This window comes from Eupeodes corollae, chromosome 2, assembly GCF_945859685.1.
Source record: "Eupeodes corollae chromosome 2, idEupCoro1.1, whole genome shotgun sequence".
Classification (NCBI taxonomy): domain Eukaryota; kingdom Metazoa; phylum Arthropoda; class Insecta; order Diptera; family Syrphidae; genus Eupeodes; species Eupeodes corollae.
In genome coordinates this window covers 22989451-23012459 of record NC_079148.1, presented here as the reverse complement: position 1 = coordinate 23012459, position 23009 = coordinate 22989451, and the positions used below count along the sequence as shown (strand labels likewise).

Below are 23009 nucleotides of genomic sequence, written 5' to 3'. Positions count from 1 at the left end.
AAGGAATGTCCGCTTCGGTAGCTGCGGCATGCTTGCGTTGCTCAGCTATACTCGTCGGATGGGGGGGTCTTGCCACCGTAGCTGGACCTCACCTCTTTTCAAAAACATAGATCATGCCTTTATAGTATACTAGATTTCAAAAATAGTGATACACCACCACCACTGGTTCGCTTTCCTCAGACGCCGTTGATGACGTCACGGTTTGGCCTGTTCCCTCCCAGCCTGGAATCCATTCGGCCGGAATCTCGGGTTCCCCAAATCTGGAGACAAGTCAGTGGTGGACTCACATCCTACCCCTTTTCGAAAACCCGCTTACCTTACCGCACCTCCTTCCAATTGACTCACCACTTCATGATAACAAACATCTCAGACATGAACAAAAAAAAAGGAACAGAATCGAAGCTGAATAGACATTCTATCAATTTGTGATTAACATTCGATTTATTGCTTCAGAAAAAAAAAACATCCAAGAAAACAAAATAGTTGACTCTAACAAAATCGTACTAACAAAGAAAACAAACTTAACTAGATATAATTTTAATGTTAATAAATTTACTCTAATTTAAAAATGAAATATATGTATATCTCAACCTCTACCTAAGAGTCGGTTCGATAAAGTGGGGGTCTTAATATTGCCCAATAAAGGCTTGACTTACGATCCGCCGTTCCTACCTACACAGAGCTCTTATGCGGGTGTATACGAGGGGATGAGCAAAATGTTGCGTTAAGCGCGCGCTGTCGTCGACGTCGTCGCCGTCGCGCTGCTTTGGAATTCTTCGCCTATACCGTTGAAACCTGCCCCACGTTAGCAAACACTCCCTATGGCAAGTCGGAATAAGAATTAAATTGAAACAACAAAAAAAATGATTCTGAACTGAGTTTAAGATACTAAAACCACAGTGAGAATAACTATCAAACAAAAAAAAATTATAACAACAAAAAAAAGAATAAGGATTAAATTTTAAGCAAATAATTGAAGAATATAAAAAGAATGTAATAAATAAGTAAAATTTTGAATAAATAAATGAATTAATTATAATTATAAAGAAATAGTAAGTAATGGAGATGTCCAAGCAAAAATGTCGTTCTTCTATGCGTGCTCAGGCGCGTCTGGCCTGCCGGTGATATGTACAACACCGGGGCTTTACTACGGACTTCTGTTTTTTTGTACAATAATGGATCTTTTTTCTGCATGCGTATACTAAATTCTTTTTCGGCGGAGGCAAAAATCCGCAGCGCGGGTGAATTTTCGGGGCGCTCAGAGTGTTCGAAAAGGCTTATTTGAGCTGCCCAATTAGTCACTATACTACCAATATGATTTCTTTTTTTTAATAAGATAGGGTTACTTGTGGACCCGGGTGCTTCACGGGTCAGATTTAACTTCGGGGTTTTTTGTGCCCCCCCTCCAACAGTTAGGCACCAATTTATGCGGCCGACCGAGTTTCGTCTTTCGGTTCTACGTTGATTGCGTCCACCCAAAAATTCACCCTAATTTAATCAAAAACAAAAAAATCACTAACTCGCACTAATTTTGCATTCTTTACGCACTCACCTTTACGCGCTTTTAGTTGAACAAATAAAACAAATATGCTATTCTTCGGTTTTTGTAACAACGAACACAATTTCGATTTTTTTATTGTTGAACCGGCACAAACTATTCGTTGCTAATGCAGCACAATGACCGCCCTCACTACCTTTTACTTGACTAGTGATTCGCTTGCTTTGGCCTATTACTGATCGCACCGATGAAGATGGTAAAAACTGTCGATCTACCGTGCGATCTATTAACCTTTCCACCTAGCCCATCACCTCATCATTATTATGTAACGATTCTTTATTACTATTGGCCCGCACTATCGGCTGAGAAGCGCAACGGTCTTTCTCGTAAATATTCAAATCTGGCCAGTAAATAACAACCCCCCTTCTTCTATCCTGGGTCGTGTCTTGGATAAGCAAAAATATCCCTTGCTACAGTGGATACGAAGTGAGCTGTCATCTGTCAACTTGTACATTTAACTTTGACAGAACCAAAATTATAAATTATTTATTTACAAATTGCAACACGTTTATCATATTCGCGCGTTATATTAATGTTCATTCCCGAGTAAATATCGGACAAAAAACATAAAAACATAAAAAAAACAACATAAAAACATAGAAACCAGGAAGAAGGATGCAAAAAACACAAACCACCCAGACGGCGAACTCCAGCACGGAAAGAAGGAACCTCCCACGCCGAAGCTAAGTATTTTGTATTTTTACTTAATGGTTTTGCCACATAAAAATTCTTTTATTTTGCAGGTGGCTTTCCCTTGGTCGTCCAGAAAACCTTCGGAAGAGCCCAGAAGTCTTCTGAAACCATTCCGTTGGACTGACTGACCAAGAAGAGCAGAACACTTCTGTTTTGTAAACAGAATCATCCGAAGAATGGAAGTGGAGAACGACACCAGTATTTGTGTATTTTTTAAATTTTTATTTCCCAAATAAAACAGCATGAAAAATATGCTAATTTTTCATTTTTTCCCTTGCAGCCACAACAAAACTCCGGATGTGGTACCAGCTGCTGGAAGAACAGAGACGGTGAAGGCTGCTCCCTAAACAAACGTTGTAGTCCAAAGTGGGGAAGAACTCACGCCAAAGCCGGGCATACGTAGTTTCAAGAAAGACGGTGCTATTCATCGAGGTGAGGTTGTGATTAAGACATTCCTAGACTTAAGTATCCCAATAGTTTTAAGGTTTTAATTATAAGATCATCGAGTTTAAGTCTAGTACGTAATTTTAGTATAAGTTTGCATACACTCGACTAAATAGCTTCCTGAAGCAATAAAGACAAAACCGATACCAATTTCAGACGTTTTAACCTTCGTGTTTTGTTTGTCGTGAATGTCGTTGTGCCGAGTTGCGATTTGCTTGTTTGGGGCCTAAGTTTAGATGTTCAAATTGAATTAGCGATACCGCTCGGGATCAAAGATAGATAGTAGCCCGTTTGAATCAATAAATAACATGAAATGGACATTACACGGGTTGGCTAAGCCTATATCACAGATGTTCGCAGGAAGATGGAATAAATAATTTAAAAAAATTCAGTCTTAAGAAAATATCACCGTTTAACGGAAGAAGAAATAAATAAGAAACGTAAAATCAATCTTGAGAAAATATCATGGTTGGGAATGTTGAATTCCAAGGAAATCTTCATTACGTTCTAATTTGATCACAGATTATTAACAATTAGTTCAGTCTTTAGGTAGAGGGTTATCACCAGTGTAATTCCTGAACTTAACGTTATGTAAAAGTTCAAAGAAAAAATGCCTATGGAATGTGATATTCATGATCTTTGACAAGGGTTGCGTGATTCATTAATCAATACGTTTTGGACTGTTCAAGACCGTTTTCCTTTTTTGATTTTTACTGTTTATCTCTTTCTCTTTTCGACATTTTCTCACTGCTTTAAGTCTTTGGCATGAAATATGCCAATTTTCTTCCCTGCTAGATTTTCCAACTCGTATAGACTTTTACCCACTGACTTCACAATCCGACATTTAACATATTTAGGGCACAATTTTGCGGATATTCTCTTAGAAGCATCGCTTAAGATGAAGTTTCGCTTGTAAATTTCTTGACCTGGCAAATATCGCACGCGGCGGGAACGAGTGTTGTACACCCGTGCGCTCTTTTCATTGGCTTCTTGGATAGACTCTTTGAGTCGGCTCCTAAGAAGCTGTAGTCGATTACTTCGAGGAAGTACTGCTATCTCGCCGTCTTCAAGCACGTTCAATTTTTGTACCAACTCGTAACTGCTGCCATGGGTTAGCATATTCATCCCAAATACGGCAAAGTAAGGGGACACCCCTATCGCCGTGTGTACCGAACTCCGCAACGCTGCAGCTATTTCGCTTAGGTGGGCATCCCAATCCCTTTGGTCTTCCTTCAGGTACGACCTAATAGCTGCAAGCAAGGTCCTATTTACACGCTCGGACGCGTTGGACTGGGGCGAATAATTGGCGGTCTTAAAATGCCGTATCCCATATAGTTGTAGGAAGTTCTGAAACTCCTTCGAGACGAATTGCTTTCCGTTGTCTGAGTGGAGTACTTGGGGTACACCAAACGTGTTGAAGATGTCTTCCCTGAGGTACTTTATGATACTTTTCGAATTTGCCGCGCGTAAGGCTTTCAAAAAAACATACTTCGACATATGGTCGAGGACAACGAAGACACACGTATTACCATTTTTTGATCTGGGGTAAGGTCCAATAAAATCTACATACAGTTTTTGGAACGGACGTTCAGACAGATAGCTCGTACATATAGGTGGTCGGGACACTTGATTTGAAGACTTAGACAGTTTACACACCTCACAATTAATCACAAACTGACGGACCTGGACAGTCATGTTCGGCCAGAAGAAATGTTGTCGAATTCGATGGAGAGTTTTGGCGATTCCTCCATGACCGGAATTAGGGGGATTATGGGCCTTCCTGACTAGGTCTTCAGTTAATGTCGAAGGAACCCATAAACACCAAGTGTGATCGGAAAGAGGGATCTGAGTAGATTGAGGGATGGTGCGCTTATACAGAAAACCATCTTCTGTCTTCAAGTCCGGAAACGCTTCGGCGTGTTTTCCAACGGTTTCTACCAGCTCTTTATACTCCTCCGACTTGAATTCAGCCGATTCTAAATCTATGAGAGGGGCTACCCATTCCAACGTTAATTCGTCTGCGTGCGCCCGAGAGAGAGTGTCGGGAACGACGTTCAGCGACCCCTTCCGGTGCTCTATGTCGAAGATATAGGATTGCAAATCTAGGCTCCCCCGAGCCAACCGCCCACTCAAGTCCTTCATGGACATCAGCCATTTGAGACTTGAATGGTCGGTTATGACAGTGAATTCCATGCCTTCAACATAGGGCCTGAATTTTTTTATCGCCATGACGGCCGCCATACACTCTCTTTCGGTGACGCTATAGTTCCGCTGGCAAGGATTTAATTTTTGGGAGAAATAGGAAATTGGACATTCTTGGCCATTCTCATATTTTTGAAATAGGACCGCGCCGATCCCGGTATCCGACGCGTCACACTGAATAAAAAATCTCCTAGAAAAATCGGGTCTAACTAAAATCGGAGATGAAACTAACGCCTTTTTAAGCTCCTCGAATGCGGTTTTCGCTTCATCGGTCATGATGAACTTAGTATTTTTGCTCTTCAACGTATCCGTCAGTGGAGCCGTCAAGCTGGAAAAATTCTTGATGAACCTTCGATACCACCCCGCTAGACCAAGCAACCGCCTGACTTGTCTCGGATTTTTAGGCAACGGAAAATTGACAACCGCTTCTATTTTCTCCGGATCGGTCCTCAACTTCCCACCACCAACGATATAACCCAAATACTTCAGCTCTTTGAAGCAAAATTTGGACTTCTTAACGTTGATGGTGAGATTTGCTTTCTTTAGACAGTCGGCTACTTCCTCCAGCAAGGCGATATGTGTCTCGAAGTCTGGAGAAACTACGAGCAGATCATCCAAATACACAAAAACTCGCTCCCGCAGTCGCCCCGGGATTACCTTGTCCATTAAACGGCATAACCTTTGGGCAGCATTACACAGCCCAAATGGCATGACCGTGAACTGGTACAAGGGTCTCCCTGGCACCACGAAAGCAGTTTTCTCCCTACTCCGTTTCTCCAACGGGATCTGCCAGAATGCTTCCTTTAAGTCAACGCTACTTATAAAGTAGGTATCAGATAGTCGGCTGAGAAGCCCGTCAATATGGGGGAGAGGGTAAGCGTCCTTTTTGGTGACCGCGTTGACCTTACGCGAATCCAGGCAGAAACGGTATTTAATGGTACCGTTTGGGCCTGGCTTCTTAATAAGGACAACCGGCGAGCACCAAGGGCTTTCGCTCTCCTCGATTACTCCGAGCTTCAGCATCCGGTCTATTTCCTGGTACAGATTGGCTTGCACCGCTGGAGAGACGGGGTAGTGCCTCTGCTTCACTGGAACCGAGTCCCCCGTATCTATTGAATGCTCTGCCAACGAAGTTTTCCCCAGGCCATGGCGATCAAAATCTAAGAATTTCCTCTTGACTGCCTCCAAATCAGACCGTTGATCGAAAGAAAGATCATGAGCATTTTTTAAATCTGCTTCTACCTCCGGTCCCGACAAAGCACTCACCAAATTTGGGGCAATTTTAAAGGCCTTCCAAAAATCGATACCTAAATATAACTCCTGATCGAGGTTTGGAACTAAGTACAGCGTTAATGGGTGATTCTGTTGCTTGTACCTTAATAACGTGTGGACCTTACCGACTATATCTTGGTTCCTACCGTCAGCAGTCCTAACGCCTGACTTATAAGGTTGTACTTTTAATCCAATTTCTTCTACAAATTTCAGGCAACCCTTCCCCAGGATACTAACGCTAGCCCCGCTATCAAGTAGGCCTAGCACCTCCTTGTTAGCGATCCCAACTTTAGCATACGGTCGGGGGTCGGACTTAGTATCCACTACTGTCGACGCTATGCTTTTTCTAACTAATTTCCTATTCTTAAACCTTTCTCTAGCCTTGAGGATTCTTTTGGTCGGCCCTGCGGTGTTGCTACCGCAGATACGATCTCTTGCTTCTCGGTATTCTTTTATTCTTACGTGAAGGGGTTTCCATTTCCGGTTAATTACGTCATTTTTGGGGTTAATATTTATATTTGATTGTTCTCTTACTAGTATTTGAATTTGGCAATTGCCTTTATTTGATTTTCTTATTGGGGATTGACAGTCGGTGGGGGAGTCTCGGCCGAACGCGTATCCCCCTGGTTCCTCGCGTTCCGAATCGAGTTTTCCGGGTTGCATACCGGACATTTTGGAGTAATCACTCCTTCCTGACCGCACCTATAACAAAAAATGTTCCTGACTGAGGATGGGCAGTCTACGAACGAGTGACCCCGCACCTTGCAGTTCCAGCACACCCACGACTTCGCATCTCCGTACCCTCGATTTTGTTTTGGACGAAGACTCTGTTGCTGGAATGCCTCTATATATTCTCCATGCGTCACATCCGCATCGAGTTCATTGGCAAATCGAACCGGTGGCTTCGGAAATCTTTTATTTTCCCTATCCTCCTTATAAAACACATATTCTACCTCTTTGCAGGCTATTCTCAAGTGATCCATCGAATAGATGGCTTGAGGATAGACTAAGTTTCTTACCCTTTCATTCAGATTGCCTTTGACCACTCTCACCAGATCCGTCTCATTCACAGGTGTTCTAAGTTGGTAACGCAATTTGCTAATTGCCGCGAAAAAATCGTCGCTGGACTCTCTCAATCCTTGCTGCCTGGCCCCTATCTCGCGCATGATGTCCCAATCCGTTTTAGGGTTTCTAAATTGACGCTTCAAGGCTTCTCGCAGCATTGGCCAATCGGGACGACGAGTGGAATTCTCCATCTGGTACTGCCAATACCACTGTTTGGCATCATGGGCGAGGAAGAGATGAAAGTCTCTTAATACCTCAGTCCAGGAGCAGTTATGGCTTGCCTGTAACATTTCCACCCGTCCGATGAAATCTTCTACCGTGAGGGATTCCGACTTCCCATCGAACACTATGCCCCATTTATCCACTCGGATAGCTGGACGATTCACGCCATTTGAAAAACTAACGGGAGAAAACCAAGTCGGTGGGGGGCCTCCTGGATTAGGTATCGGTCCACCCCAAAATGAAGTCCCTGGTTGACTTCCTCCCATCCCTAAACCTAAACCTGGGTTACCTACTGGGACAAAGGGTCTTGCATGATGATCCAGCTGGGGTGGCCGGTCACGTATCGGTGGTGGCGGCTGGTTGAATAATCGACTATTGTTTGGTGGATTAGTCGCTGGTGCGGGGTGGACTTCAGGAGCCCTATTTTCCTCACCTTGAGTTACCCGTGAAGGGATATTGTGTTCCCTGAAGAACTCGGCCAGTCCCTTTTGAAGCTCGGTTTTCACCGACTCCGCGACAGCTAAATTTATTGCCGCCCTAATTTCATGCGAGATTCCAGCCCCTTCCTCTGGTCTCTCAGCCCAGCCGGATTGTTTGTCCATGTTATCTAAATTCTGTTCGGTAGCCCGGGTAGTTTGGACTCCTATTATTTCTAGAATTTGCTTCAGAGGATGATTATTTGCAGAATTCTGGTTTCCCAGAGGGCTAATATTGCTGAAAGAAGGGGTTTGAATCGAAGTTATCTGACTCCCAGAGGAAATACCACTACCCGAATGACTTTGACCCAGACATTCTTCTGCGCTCGGGGGTCGTTCCGGTTGTTCAGACCTCGATTGTTTCGAGCTTTGAGCACCCTTTTCGTCCTCTTTTGTCGGGGAGTGTGAGACGGGCATCTCTCTCCTGCTATTCGCACCTTGTTTTAATAGGGATCTAGTGACTGGTCTATTTCCCAACCTGTCTTTTCTTGCCCTCCCCGTCTTCTCTTCCTCTTCGCCAACTGATACGAGCTCGTCCACCTTCACTTTTTATCTTTGTTAGACTGATATCCTAGATACTGATGAGGTGACGCACTAGGTAATAAGGTCTTAATTACTTGGTATTAATTGAAAATTATCAAAACAATGTATATAATTAACAAACAAAACTATCTTCTATCTTAACGACTTATTCCTAACAAAATGTACCAACACCTTTATCAAATTCTGTTGATACTTAACTCTTCTAATTCCTAATCCTCATTAATGGGGTGAATCTCTGTAATACCTTTTTGATTGTTTTTTCTATATAACATACGGAGGTGTTTTAGGCAGCTGGCTTTCGAAAAGGCTGCTGTCTTTTTCCATTATGTTGTTCCACCTTGCTGACTTGCTTAATTTTCTAGATTTATAATTCGTAAATTCTTATCCGAGAAAAGCGAACTACCAAAGAAACAATTTGGACAACACATCAACACGATTTTCGATAGGTATCGCTGCCTGCAAGGAAACGCATCGTCGCAATTGAAGTGGCTTGCTTAAGAGCTATCCGCATCAAGACTTACGATTTGTCTCCAAGCTGACAACGACCTCTATCGAAACAGGGCACATGCACATTACTTTCGCTTCACAGTACAAGAATCTTGGCGCGTTTCCACCTAATGATTATGATCTCTAAAATAGAAGTCATCCAAGACTTTCGACTCTTCCGCGGAAGCAATCAAGGACTACACTGATATGTTCTGACTGTCGCCGTCAAACCAGACCGTCGCAGTTAACCGGTCATGCTTATGAGCCATACCGGTTAAGACATACGAGCTGCTTTGAAGTCAACTGTCAGAACAAAAGGGAATGACTTGGGCAAAACGTTGGGCGCCATTTGAAACGAGGCAACAGGAAGGGTATGGGTAGGAGAGGGACGGGCGAGGAAGGAATCTCCAGGAGAAGGACTTGAGCGGAATCGGGGAAGGGAAGGAATGTCCGCTTCGGTAGCTGCGGCATGCTTGCGTTGCTCAGCTATACTCGTCGGATGGGGGGGTCTTGCCACCGTAGCTGGACCTCACCTCTTTTCAAAAACATAGATCATGCCTTTATAGTATACTAGATTTCAAAAATAGTGATACACCACCACCACTGGTTCGCTTTCCTCAGACGCCGTTGATGACGTCACGGTTTGGCCTGTTCCCTCCCAGTCTGGAATCCATTCGGCCGGAATCTCGGGTTCCCCAAATCTGGAGACAAGTCAGTGGTGGACTCACATCCTACCCCTTTTCGAAAACCCGCTTACCTTACCGCACCTCCTTCCAATTGACTCACCACTTCATGATAACAAACATCTCAGACATGAACAAAAAAAAAGGAACAGAATCGAAGCTGAATAGACATTCTATCAATTTGTGATTAACATTCGATTTATTGCTTCAGAAAAAAAAAACATCCAAGAAAACAAAATAGTTGACTCTAACAAAATCGTACTAACAAAGAAAACAAACTTAACTAGATATAATTTTAATGTTAATAAATTTACTCTAATTTAAAAATGAAATATATGTATATCTCAACCTCTACCTAAGAGTCGGTTCGATAAAGTGGGGGTCTTAATATTGCCCAATAAAGGCTTGACTTACGATCCGCCGTTCCTACCTACACAGAGCTCTTATGCGGGTGTATACGAGGGGATGAGCAAAATATTGCGTTAAGCGCGCGCTGTCGTCGACGTCGTCGCCGTCGCGCTGCTTTGGAATTCTTCGCCTATACCGTTGAAACCTGCCCCACGTTAGCAAACACTCCCTATGGCAAGTCGGAATAAGAATTAAATTGAAACAACAAAAAAAATGATTCTGAACTGAGTTTAAGATACTAAAACCACAGTGAGAATAACTATCAAACAAAAAAAAATTATAACAACAAAAAAAAGAATAAGGATTAAATTTTAAGCAAATAATTGAAGAATATAAAAAGAATGTAATAAATAAGTAAAATTTTGAATAAATAAATGAATTAATTATAATTATAAAGAAATAGTAAGTAATGGAGATGTCCAAGCAAAAATGTCGTTCTTCTATGCGTGCTCAGGCGCGTCTGGCCTGCCGGTGATATGTACAACACCGGGGCTTTACTACGGACTTCTGTTTTTTTGTACAATAATGGATCTTTTTTCTGCATGCGTATACTAAATTCTTTTTCGGCGGAGGCAAAAATCCGCAGCGCGGGTGAATTTTCGGGGCGCTCAGAGTGTTCGAAAAGGCTTATTTGAGCTGCCCAATTAGTCACTATACTACCAATATGATTTCTTTTTTTTAATAAGATAGGGTTACTTGTGGACCCGGGTGCTTCACGGGTCAGATTTAACTTCGGGGTTTTTTGTGCCCCCCCTCCAACAGTTAGGCACCAATTTATGCGGCCGACCGAGTTTCGTCTTTCGGTTCTACGTTGATTGCGTCCACCCAAAAATTCACCCTAATTTAATCAAAAACAAAAAAATCACTAACTCGCACTAATTTTGCATTCTTTACGCACTCACCTTTACGCGCTTTTAGTTGAACAAATAAAACAAATATGCTATTCTTCGGTTTTTGTAACAACGAACACAATTTCGATTTTTTTATTGTTGAACCGGCACAAACTATTCGTTGCTAATGCAGCACAATGACCGCCCTCACTACCTTTTACTTGACTAGTGATTCGCTTGCTTTGGCCTATTACTGATCGCACCGATGAAGATGGTAAAAACTGTCGATCTACCGTGCGATCTATTAACCTTTCCACCTAGCCCATCACCTCATCATTATTATGTAACGATTCTTTATTACTATTGGCCCGCACTATCGGCTGAGAAGCGCAACGGTCTTTCTCGTAAATATTCAAATCTGGCCAGTAAATAACAACCCCCCTTCTTCTATCCTGGGTCGTGTCTTGGATAAGCAAAAATATCCCTTGCTACAGTGGATACGAAGTGAGCTGTCATCTGTCAACTTGTACATTTAACTTTGACAGAACCAAAATTATAAATTATTTATTTACAAATTGCAACACGTTTATCATATTCGCGCGTTATATTAATGTTCATTCCCGAGTAAATATCGGACAAAAAACATAAAAACATAAAAAAAACAACATAAAAACATAGAAACCAGGAAGAAGGATGCAAAAAACACAAACCACCCAGACGGCGAACTCCAGCACGGAAAGAAGGAACCTCCCACGCCGAAGCTAAGTATTTTGTATTTTTACTTAATGGTTTTGCCACATAAAAATTCTTTTATTTTGCAGGTGGCTTTCCCTTGGTCGTCCAGAAAACCTTCGGAAGAGCCCAGAAGTCTTCTGAAACCATTCCGTTGGACTGACTGACCAAGAAGAGCAGAACACTTCTGTTTTGTAAACAGAATCATCCGAAGAATGGAAGTGGAGAACGACACCAGTATTTGTGTATTTTTTAAATTTTTATTTCCCAAATAAAACAGCATGAAAAATATGCTAATTTTTCATTTTTTCCCTTGCAGCCACAACAATTTCGAATCTGTACGAGTAGCCGTTGCTGTCGCATAAGACAAAGAATTTAACACCCCATGGATACGGTTTGATTGGCAAATACTGCCTCAAATGATTATTAAGTTCATTTATTCAAATAAAAAATATTTTAAATTGCTAGCTATTTAAAAGTCCAAATGACCCAAATGATATATTGTTTATATTATATTTATCAGCAAAGAGTAAAAAATAAAAAAGAATTAGTAACTCTTACTATGGTGGGTCTATTTGGGATAGTCTAAAACAGTTAGATAAACAATATTTTTAGTTTTTCCATTTTGAGCATGAATAAATAAACAGTTGGGTGTACCGACTCTGAAATAGGCAACATAAAAAAACATGATTCCTCTAAATTGACACCACAAACGTGAAGTGTTTGCCCTTAGCCCTTATTTATGAACATCGCAAGTGATAAACGCATAGGGCCCTTATTATGAAATACGAAGCGAACGGCAGAAAAAACGAAACTCATGGCGTAGAGCGATTATGAGAAACGAAGATGGAATCAAGAAAATGTTGCCAGCCAAAAATGAAAAATGGTATTTTTTTAAACGCAACTAACTTCACTCCTATTTACAAATGTCAAAATGTGTATGTTGGAAAAGTTTTAAGTTTAAATTTGATTTGCATTTGGTTCGCTTAAATGTTTTTTCATGGCGATTACTTTCTTAAAGCAAAGATGAATCTGAATCCGAAGGAGAAATGCGTGTAACAAGGGCACTCTTAAGAGATTAATCCTGAGCTTTTCAAGTTCTACGTAAGTAAAAGAAAATCCTTTTGTTCATCATGTATTTAAGTAAATTCCTAAAATATTTTCACACACCTTCCAAGTTTTAATTCTACATATATAATTTTAAGCAACATTTGGATTACTTTCCGTGAAAGCTACCATCAAGTCTATTTGTTAAGCATTCGTTGTACGAAAAGAGAGATTCTGATCCTAATAAATATACTGTATATATAGTGTATTATCGCCTCTAGGTACATCAGACCATTGTGTCATATCTGCAAATTTCTCATGCCAAAAAACGCCACTTAAAGTTAAAACCCCTACGAGAACCGTTTGGCGATATGAGAATGCCAACTGGGACGGTCTCAACGAATTCTTCAGGAACTTTAACTGGTCACTATGCTTCCTCGATAGTGACGTGGATCCCAGTGCAGATATGATTACAAACTTAATTCTATTAAACCCAAAGAAAACTCATGGTTTGATTCAAACTGTAAAGAGGTTATTAGGATCAAAAATGTAAATTTCCGGAACCAACCCAACTGAGGAAAACCGGAATAAGTTCAAACAAGCTAGAAAGACCTGTAACGGACATATACGACGCATTAAATTTTTGCATGACCAGAAATTATGTGCGCAACACTACGTCATCGTCAGTTCCTACGCTCGTTTATAATGACACTCCCTACGTAAGCGCGATTGTTAAAGCCAATTTGCTTGCAGCACAGTTTGCTGTTAATTCGATGCTGCCAATGAGTGACATGACTCCGCCTGTACTTGCAAGCGTAAACGATTCTATGGGACGGATCTTCTTTCGCACTCGTTCAGTTACTAGAGTACTTAAAAATCTTGACATTCACAAATCCGCTGGCCCGGATAGTATCCCCGCTATTGTTCTGAAGAGGTGTTCTTCAACGCTGGCAAAACCACTGCGTAAGCTTTTCCATCTGTTCTACGCTACAGGTCTCTTTCCGAGTGGATGGAAAACTGCATTTGTCCAGCCTGTTCCTAAAAAAGGCGAATCATCCTCACCATCTAACTATCGTCCAATTGCACTTACGTCCCTTCTTTCCAAGGTCATGGAAACACTCATAAATTTTCAGCTTAAGAAATATCTTGAAGAACAGAAGTTATTTAATGACCGGCAGTATGGCTTTCGTTGCAATAGATCCACTGGTGATCTCATGGTTCATCTCACCGAACAGTGGAACAAATCTTTACATCGTTTTGGAGAAAGTAAGATTATTGCACTTGATATTTCAAAGGCATTTGATAGAGTTTGGCACGAAGCTCTCTTATCTAAAATGCGTGCATTTGGTATTGATGAATCCCTTCTTCGTTGGGTTAGAAATTACCTTTCGGACCGTTCAATTCAAGTAGTCTTGGAGGGGTTCAAATCTGATATCCACAAAATAAACGCTGGTGTGTCGCAGGGCTCCGTTTTGTCTCCGACACTTTTCCTTATTTTTATAAATGATCTTTTGTCTGAAACTTCTAACCCACTTAATTGTTTCGCTGGTGACAGTACCCTCAGCTTTTCATATTCGTTTCTAGAATCTCATCCTTGTTCTTCGGATGTGGACTACCAACGGCAGCGTATGATGAGCTCATTAAATTCTGATCTTGACAGCATTGTCCAATGAGGAATCAAAAACCGTGTAGAATTTAATGCTTCGAAAACTCAATGCTGTCTACTGTCACAAAACCGTAACCTTTCCCCCATGCCACTATCCATGAGTGGTACTTGCATCGAGGAGACTGAACAGCTTTCAGTCTTAGGTATGTGCATTACAAACCACTTGTTGTGGAGTGATCACATATTTGACATCGCCAAAAATGCTGCTAAGTGTTTAGGTTTTCTCCGAAGGTGCAAGAAGTTTTTTACTCCTACTGATCTGGCTATAATCTATAAAGCCTATATTCGTCTGAAACTCGAATACAATTCCCATATCTGGGCAGGTGCTCCTATAACCTACTTGAGTCTCCTAGACAGAATTCAAAAGAGAGCTCTAAAGATGATAGGTGACCGTTGTCTAACTGAAACTTTTGTATCTCTCGAGCACGTCGTAAGGTTTCATGACTGTTATTATTTTATCGCTACTTTCATACACAATGCTCTAATGAAATAGCCAGTTGCATTCCTCCCCTCAAACAATTCAACCGTAATACCCGTTCCTCTAGGAATGCTCATCAGTTTACCCTTGAGCCTAATTTCGGACGTACTGTAAAATACAGAGATTCTTTCTTCAGTCGCACCACACGAATGTGGAATGCTTTACCAGACTCAATGTTTCCCACTCATTACAATATGCAGACATTCAAAACCAATGTGCATCGGTATCTCCTTTCTAATCCTATCCTCCCTTCTTAATTGCTCGCACTGTGATTTATCATGATAAGGGTATTCATATCCCCTTGAGTGCGCGTATAATATAAAAAAAAATAGTAAATATATATACAATGATAATAATTTGTAAAAAATATTTTATCTCAGAATCAACAAAAAAAAACTGCTGTACGGAGACTTTTTGGACTATGTGTACATGTATAAATATATAGCTCTTACCTTTCTCTTTTATAATGATTTTCTTTGCATATATCACAAACTAATGGGTATCCAATATGTTCAAATCTATGAATTCTCAATTTTGCCACATTAGCGAACGTCTCTGGGCAATATTCGCACTTACGCACACTACCCTCGTGCTTCGCCAAATGATAAGTCAACCGACCTTTAATGGGAAATTTTTTGTCACATAAATGACACTCATATGGCAACTCATTTGTATGCGTTCTAAGGTGTACTCTCAGATAAGCGGGTTGTACATATTTTTTATCACAATAGGGGCAATTGATTTTCCTCTCATAATGGTTCTTCTCATGTTGGAGAAGTTGACTCTTTAGTTTAAATGCCTTGGGGCATTCTTTACACATATATGGACGTTCATTTTCATGTGCACTCTTTTTATGCAGTTGTAACTTAAAATTAGTATCGAACTTTTTACCACACAAATCGCATTGGTGGGCAGTTTTTTGTTCACCATGTTGATAATCTTCATGATCATTGAGTGTTTTTAAAGTTAAAAACTTTTTAGCTGAAACAACAAAAAAAAATATAGTTATTGAAGAAATGTAATGTTTAAAATAGCACTCAAGACTTACGACAATATGCACAAAGAAATTTACGGATGCGATTGTGGTAATAGTTGTAATGCTTTTTCTTTCTATGCTTCACCAATAAAGATTGCTGGGTTGTAGTAAATTCGCATCTGTTGCATTTTTTTATTTTTGAATTTACATTCTGCATTGGATGCATTTCAGCTTTATGCTTTTCGAAAACGGCTTTGCCCTTGAAATCGTTCCCACAAATCACACATGAGTATAAATGTTTTGCTTAAAAATAAATAAAGAATAAGGAAAAACAAGTACAATTAAATTATTCTCATTATTAAAAAAATCAATTTTGCAAGAAAAGCTTTAAGGATGGAAGTTTTTGGATTCGATGTCTACACAAAAATTCAAATATCTGATTAAGAAAATTCTCAAAAATCTTAACAATGTAAAGTTTTGAGTTTCTTTTTGTAATTTTTTGAATTTAATATTTTGAAATCAAGTAAAATATAAGCTTTTGTTCAAGAAGAGACTTATACACCTTATAAAACATTTTATATGTATAAAATACAAACATATGATTTGGAAGGTATAAGAATTAGAAGTTAAGCAATGTGGTATAGTACCTTTATGGTTTTTAACATGTTTCTCTAGCTGAATGGGGTCCTCGCAATTTTTAAAACAGTATTTACAAGTGAACACTTTATCAACCGCAGCGCGTGCCACATCTGAATGGGCATATTTAACATGCATTGGAAGTGTATTTAGCTGGTATTTCTTTTTACAATGAGAACATTCAACTGGTAGTTTTCGTGACCAGTGTTTATCTTTAACATGTTGTTGTAAAGCTTCTTCGTCAGATAAATTCTCACCACACGCCAAACATAAGCCTGAAGTTTGTTCTACAAACAAAAAATGAAATCAGTATTAATTTTAGATTATAGAAATCTGGGGCTCTACTATGTAACTCGATTCTACTTTTGATTCTATTCGAAACTTATTTCCGATTGTACTTCCAAATCGTTCTACTTATGAAAGAAGAATCGGATGCCGGTTATACCAACTTGCTTCCAAAAAAAAATTGTACTTTCCAACGAGTATCGAGTTTTTTGGCAGTTTTAAAAATAAACCAAAAATAAGACATCAGATTTTTGGACAAGGATAATTATTACAAAAATGGACACCGTTGGATAATTCCAAAATAATGGAGCTGAGTGATAAAAGGTTTTTAAATATATGTATATATAAACTTTAGAATATTTGAACTTAATGAAAAATATATACTTTTGTTTTAGTTTTGGTAAGAGCTATCGTCTTTCTAAAGACGGATTTATGTTCTTACTTAACACCATATCATCCGACATGACTACTCGATTATAATTAAGTTATCAGCAGCATTGAATTTCTTGACAACAAGAGGTTACCAAAACCAAATCGGTGGTGACAAGAACGCTGGAATTGCACAGCAAACCATGTCAAAAATACTTGTCGAAGTTTTGACTTCAATCGAAAGAGTCATGTGCCCGCTGATGATGAATTTTGAAATGAATGAGGAAGAGAAACGAAAGTTCAAACGCGAAACAATGACATAGTCAAATGGCTGAAAAACAACAATTATATTAACGATATAGAGAAAGCAAAGATGACCACTTACAACTTACGCACGACTCCTATCCATTTACGGTTTGCCAAAAATTCACAAAACAGACATGCCTCTGCCCCCGATTACGTCATCCATGAATGTACCATACTATGCGCTATGTAAGTACGTTGGAAAAATTTTACAGTGCATGACAACAAATTCAACCTACTCTATTAAAAATTCGATTGCATTTGTTGAAAAAGCAAAAAATGTAAAACTAAGTCAAAATGATGTTTTAGTCTCGTTTGATGCAATCTCATTGTTTACTAACTTACCATTTCAACTGGCTATCACCATTGTCAAGAAGAAATGGGATACAATAAATAAAAGCACAAAGATCGCACAAAACAAATTAATTGAAATTCTAGACTTGTCTTAAAGAAAACAATTTTCTTCAATACAAAAAAAAACCTACGTTCATAGCAAAATATGTTGACGACATATTTGCAATAATGGATAAAAGAAACATAGAAAAAGTACTAAAAATTCTAAACGGATTTCACCCAAAAATTCAATTCACAATTGAAAATAAGGTTAACAAAACAATATCCTTCTTAGATGTAATAATCTACCGTGAAGAAAATCGTTTGCTTTTCGACTAATTTCCGATCAAACCAAGCAGGGCATATTATCATCAGTACTGCGTCCAATCTCGTGAATAAAATTTTCAAAATAAGTGATGTACGATTCGCCAACGAGAAAAAAGTCATCAAAATCCTAAGTGATAATGGTTATCCTTCTACCATAATTCGAAGTTTTCTTTTAAAATGCAAAAAGCAAATTCCACAAGACAATACTGATGAGCCCGTTAGAACGCACCGCAAAACCATGATTTACGTCCCAACTCTATCCGAAAACTTTAAAAAATCAATTTCCAAAAAATTGACAGAGGTTCGCCTTGCTTTCAAATCAAACAAAACACTTGACCATTGTTTTACTAAACTCAAGACGAAACCTGATAAGGACAAACAAACAGATGTTATCTATAAAATTAACTGCAATGGTAAATCAAATGAACCGTGTAACCTTTGTTATATTGGGACCACAATCTCGAATCATAAATCCGACATAAAACTAAAAAACTCTGAGAAAAAAACCCTGGCCAGTCACAGCATTGAAAGCGGTCATTCTCCATACTTTGAAGGCGTGGAATTTCTACAGACAGAGAAACATGTTTCGAAACGATACACGTTAGAAATATTACATATTCTCAATAACAAAAACAACATGAACAGAAAACAAGACACACAAAACATTATTGCTAGTGTCCGACCGAAGGTCGATTTTCAGCCGAAGCCGAAGCCGAATTATTAGGCTGAAAGAAAATCTTCGGCCGAAGCCGAAGCCTAAGGTTAAAAAAAGTCAAGAATTTTCCTTTCCAATTGGATACAAATATTATTTTTATTGAAATTTATTGCTTAAGCCTAGTACGCTGCTGATGCGAAACGAAATTTCCCATACAAAAATGACATGACGAAATCATAAACGAAAAATTTCGCTGTGCTTTTCGTTTTTCAGTACGCTGCTGAACAACGAAATGTGTCATTTTAGTGGATAGCTGTACTAGATTTTTTAGTACAATTCTCCACTCTTTTCGTTCTCAATTTAATTGCCCGGTATATTAATTGCTTGCGAAATTTTGACGTTTAATTTATTTATTGGAAAAAATTGTTTACAAATTAAAATTGAAAATTGTTTACTCGTGACTTTCGGTGTTTTTGTTTTTTGTTTTCCACAGCTGACAGAACTCTACACAAATATTTTTCCGTTGTGGTTTTCGTTTTAATTTCGCTCTACACTTGGAGACCACCGAAAAATTTCGTTTCGCATCAGCAGCGTACTAGGCTTTACAAAACATAAGACAAATGAAATAAAAATAATGTCAGGCAAAATTCAAAAATTGAAATTCTGCGGCGCCTACTATGATGGCACACAAGTGTTTTGAAATACCTATTCAAAAATTTTAAAAATTTAAATTTTTTTCGGCGCCTGTTACGATGCTCGAATAAACAGATTCTTCGGCTTCGGCCAAAACTTCGGCCTAAAATGGCCGAAGCCGAAGGTTTGGCCGAATGTTGTTTTTTTGGCCGAACTTCGGCCGAACCGAAGCCGAAGCTTCGGTCGGACACTAATTATTGCTCTCTTCTTTCTTAATAAATGTAATTTGTGCTTTATTCAATTTTGACTTAACTTCATTTTTAGAAGTGCTTATTATATTCATAGTTTTATTTTCAATTTATATTAATTAATATAAGTAATATTAAATGTTTTCCTTTTTTATCTTGAGTGAGTAAACTTTATTGCATTTGTATCCCATTGAAATAACTAAGATCTTTGTGTTAATAAAGAACCACTGAACAAGGCAGCAACCCCTGCCGAAACGTTGGGAAAGTTAGTGTAACTTAATTGTTTCATTTCGAAAATTATAGCGACCAAAAAAGCTGACGGAAAACTATACTTCCACTAATCACAATTATTACACAAATTGGTCAACAAATAAACTCAACGAAAGTCTAAACTCTATTTTTGGCAAAAATAACAATAATTGGGGTGGTAGATGGAACTCATATTCAACATTTTACTCACACATTTGATGTAGTGATTATTTTCGATTGCCTTGTTTTGAATTCTACTTTAGAGTTACGTAGTTCAAATTTTTTGTTCGAAAGTTCATAAGAATATAGTTGGCACTACTAGAAATATTCGATTCTCGTTGGTTCGAAAGTAGTCAAATAGATACATAGTACCAATTTTTCGAATTCCAGTAATTTCATTGTAGAATCGAGTTACATAGTAGGGCACCTGTATTTTAAAAAAGTTTACCATTATGGTAATTATTTCGGTGATTAATAAGCTTAGATCGAGTTTCGAATGCTTCTCCGCAATTATTGCAAAACCAAGCATCCCTAAATCTTTTATGTTCTTGCGCCTTGTGTAGAGTATATTGTTTAAGGGTGTAGAATGAATCGTCACATTTATCGCACTTGTATGCTCTATTACCTAAAAAAAACAGTTAAGAAATATAAGTTTTAAATCAATCATTACGTAGGTGATCTTTAAAAGAAGTTCGTAATACAACTTTACCTGTGTGCTGATTCATATGATCAGCAAAGTTTTTGCGAATCTTTTTCTTGCATATATCACATTTGTTTATTGATGTATCATTTTGTTGATTGAGTATTAAATTTCCACTCAATGAAAGAATATCCTTAGTTTCAAGTTTAGTATTGATGGCGTCTTCATTGTTTTCTGTTTCAATTTTTGGTAGAATATACCTCAATGCTGGTTTAATTTGTTTTTGTTTTTCTATTATTTTCAATACATTGTTTTCTAGTTTTCGAACTTCATTTGATTCTGAAAAAAAACATTGACCAGAAATAGCAAAGGAAATGAAATTTAATATAAGCGTGTTTTTACCGACTACTTCGAATATAGGATCTTCAGCTGCAATAGGAGCATTTTCTATATTAATTTCCCAATCTTGTTCGGTATCTACGAATTCCGCACGATAATCTTCTTCTTCATTTATTATTTCATCGATTTCGTCTTTTGGTGATATATCCCTTATTGTGCCTGTATCTTCCATTGATTCTTCATATTTCTCTTGATCTAAATGTATAGTTGGTTTATTTTCTAATACAATTATTTCAAATTCAGCAGATACATTTAGAAGTTCCTGGCAAAGAAAAAAACTTGTCAGGGTGTTAATACCGTTATATGTTGAAAAAGAAACGAAAGTGAGGAAATGACTCAATGCGTTCCCTGATTAAAATGACCATAGCAACATACATATGGTACAATTTTTCACAGTATAGAGTGTTTCAAGCAACGTCACATGTGTAAATATGTTTTACTCTGTAGAAATCTGAGGGCAGAAACAATTTGATCAATTTGAAAACAACTCTTATGATATTTTTGTTAATTATACATTCGTCTATTCAAATTATTAATGTTTTAAATACTTTGTTATTTTGTCTCATTCGGCCTGATATGAAATTGTAGTTACATAGTTTTTAGTATTATAGAAATTTTCTATTATTATTTTTTCATTCTGAATAAAATCTTGTTTCTATAAGGATATTAGGACTTTCGTTTGCTTAAAATATCTTCCGGAGATGTTTATTAAATTATAACCAATATTTTTCAGAAGAAAAGTTTAAAGTTAAGGACCACAAAATCAAATTGGACTTTCTGCTATATTTATAGGAATGTTCAAAATGTGGATCACAGCTTATTTGACCCACCCTTTACTCACAACTTAAAACAAAAATATCCCTTTAACGAAGCAAGTAACCAACAATATAAAAACAAGGAAATGTTAATTAAATTTTTAACTGAAACATAACAACTTCATTTATTTATTTTTAATTAAAACTATAAAAAAATAAAAAAATCAAATTAAAATCAATACTTCAGGGAAACAGCTTATTTGACCCATTTTAAAAAAGTAAAATTATTACTATTTATTAACAAAAAGACACGTTTGTATAACTTTAGTATTTGGTATGTCCTCCTTTTTGATTTATGACTGCCTCAAGCCGATTTCGATAAGAATCCACTAGTTTTTTTTGTCGTTTCTACAGATATTTTTGCCCATTCTTCAACTAAAGACATCTTTAGGTCATTCTTGTTAGAAATATGGCGCTCGCGTATTTGTGTGTCCAAAATTGACCAAAGTTTTTCGATGACATTCAAATCTGGACTCTATGCCGGCGGTTTCATGACGTGAGGGCAGTTGTAAATTAGCCAAGTTTGAACAATGCCCGATGTATGATCATTGTCTTGATAAAATCGAAATGTATCCTTTATGCCTAGTTTTTCTGCGCTTTAAAGCAAATTATTTTTGAGAATATTGAGGTACAGTAATTTATCCATAGTATTCAAAATAAATTGCAACTACCCAACTCCAGTTGCAGAAATGCAAGCCCATACCTTGACATGCCCTCCTCCATGCTTCACTGTTGCTCTTAAGTTTTTATCTTGGAGCACCGTGCTCGGTTTTCGCCACACATAAGACCGCCCATCGGATCCAAATATATTAAATTTGGATTCATCGGCGAATCTAGAACGTGGAATCCTTTGCTTTATTCTCCTTTGCAAACGGAAAAGGGCTAAGTCGATTTTTTTTATTGATAAAAGGTTTCTTCCGTGGCACACTTCCAACAAGGTTTTCCATGGATATTCGACATCTCACTAGCCAGTTTTGGTGCCGATAGCTTTGGATTTTGTTTTACTCTTCGCACAATATATCGTTCATCCGATGCACTAAATATTTTGTTCGGAGGTTTTCTTCCTTTATTTCCAATTCGATTCTCGAATACAAAACGGTGGATAATAACTTTGACCGTGCCATTTAGTATGTTAACAATTTCTGCTGTTTTTCGCCGAGAAAGTCCATTGTTATGATGATGAAGCACTAATTCACGCTGTTCAACTGTTGTTCGTTTTCCCATCTTCGTAACACGTGTTGCTTTTGCGAAAATAACCAAAAATGGTCATTTTATTTGAATATAAAACAAATAAGAGAAAGAATCAAAAATAACCTTTATCTCGATATTTTTTCTA

General features: G+C 38.3%; 1 protein-coding gene across 1 annotated transcript in view; it reads right to left on the bottom strand.

Moving 5' to 3' along the window:
* The window catches only part of LOC129944795 (zinc finger protein 546-like), a 53631-nt gene that overhangs the window by 28924 nt on the left and 1698 nt on the right, over positions 1-23009 (bottom strand). Inside the window, exons 2-7 of the mRNA XM_056054460.1 lie at positions 20862-21120; positions 20529-20798; positions 20268-20444; positions 16429-16704; positions 15854-16084; positions 15258-15786 (exon numbers count right to left, since the gene is read on the bottom strand). Coding sequence (XP_055910435.1) covers positions 15258-15786; positions 15854-16084; positions 16429-16704; positions 20268-20444; positions 20529-20798; positions 20862-21120 — 1742 coding nt within the window. The remainder of the gene's footprint in view (positions 1-15257; positions 15787-15853; positions 16085-16428; positions 16705-20267; positions 20445-20528; positions 20799-20861; positions 21121-23009) is intronic.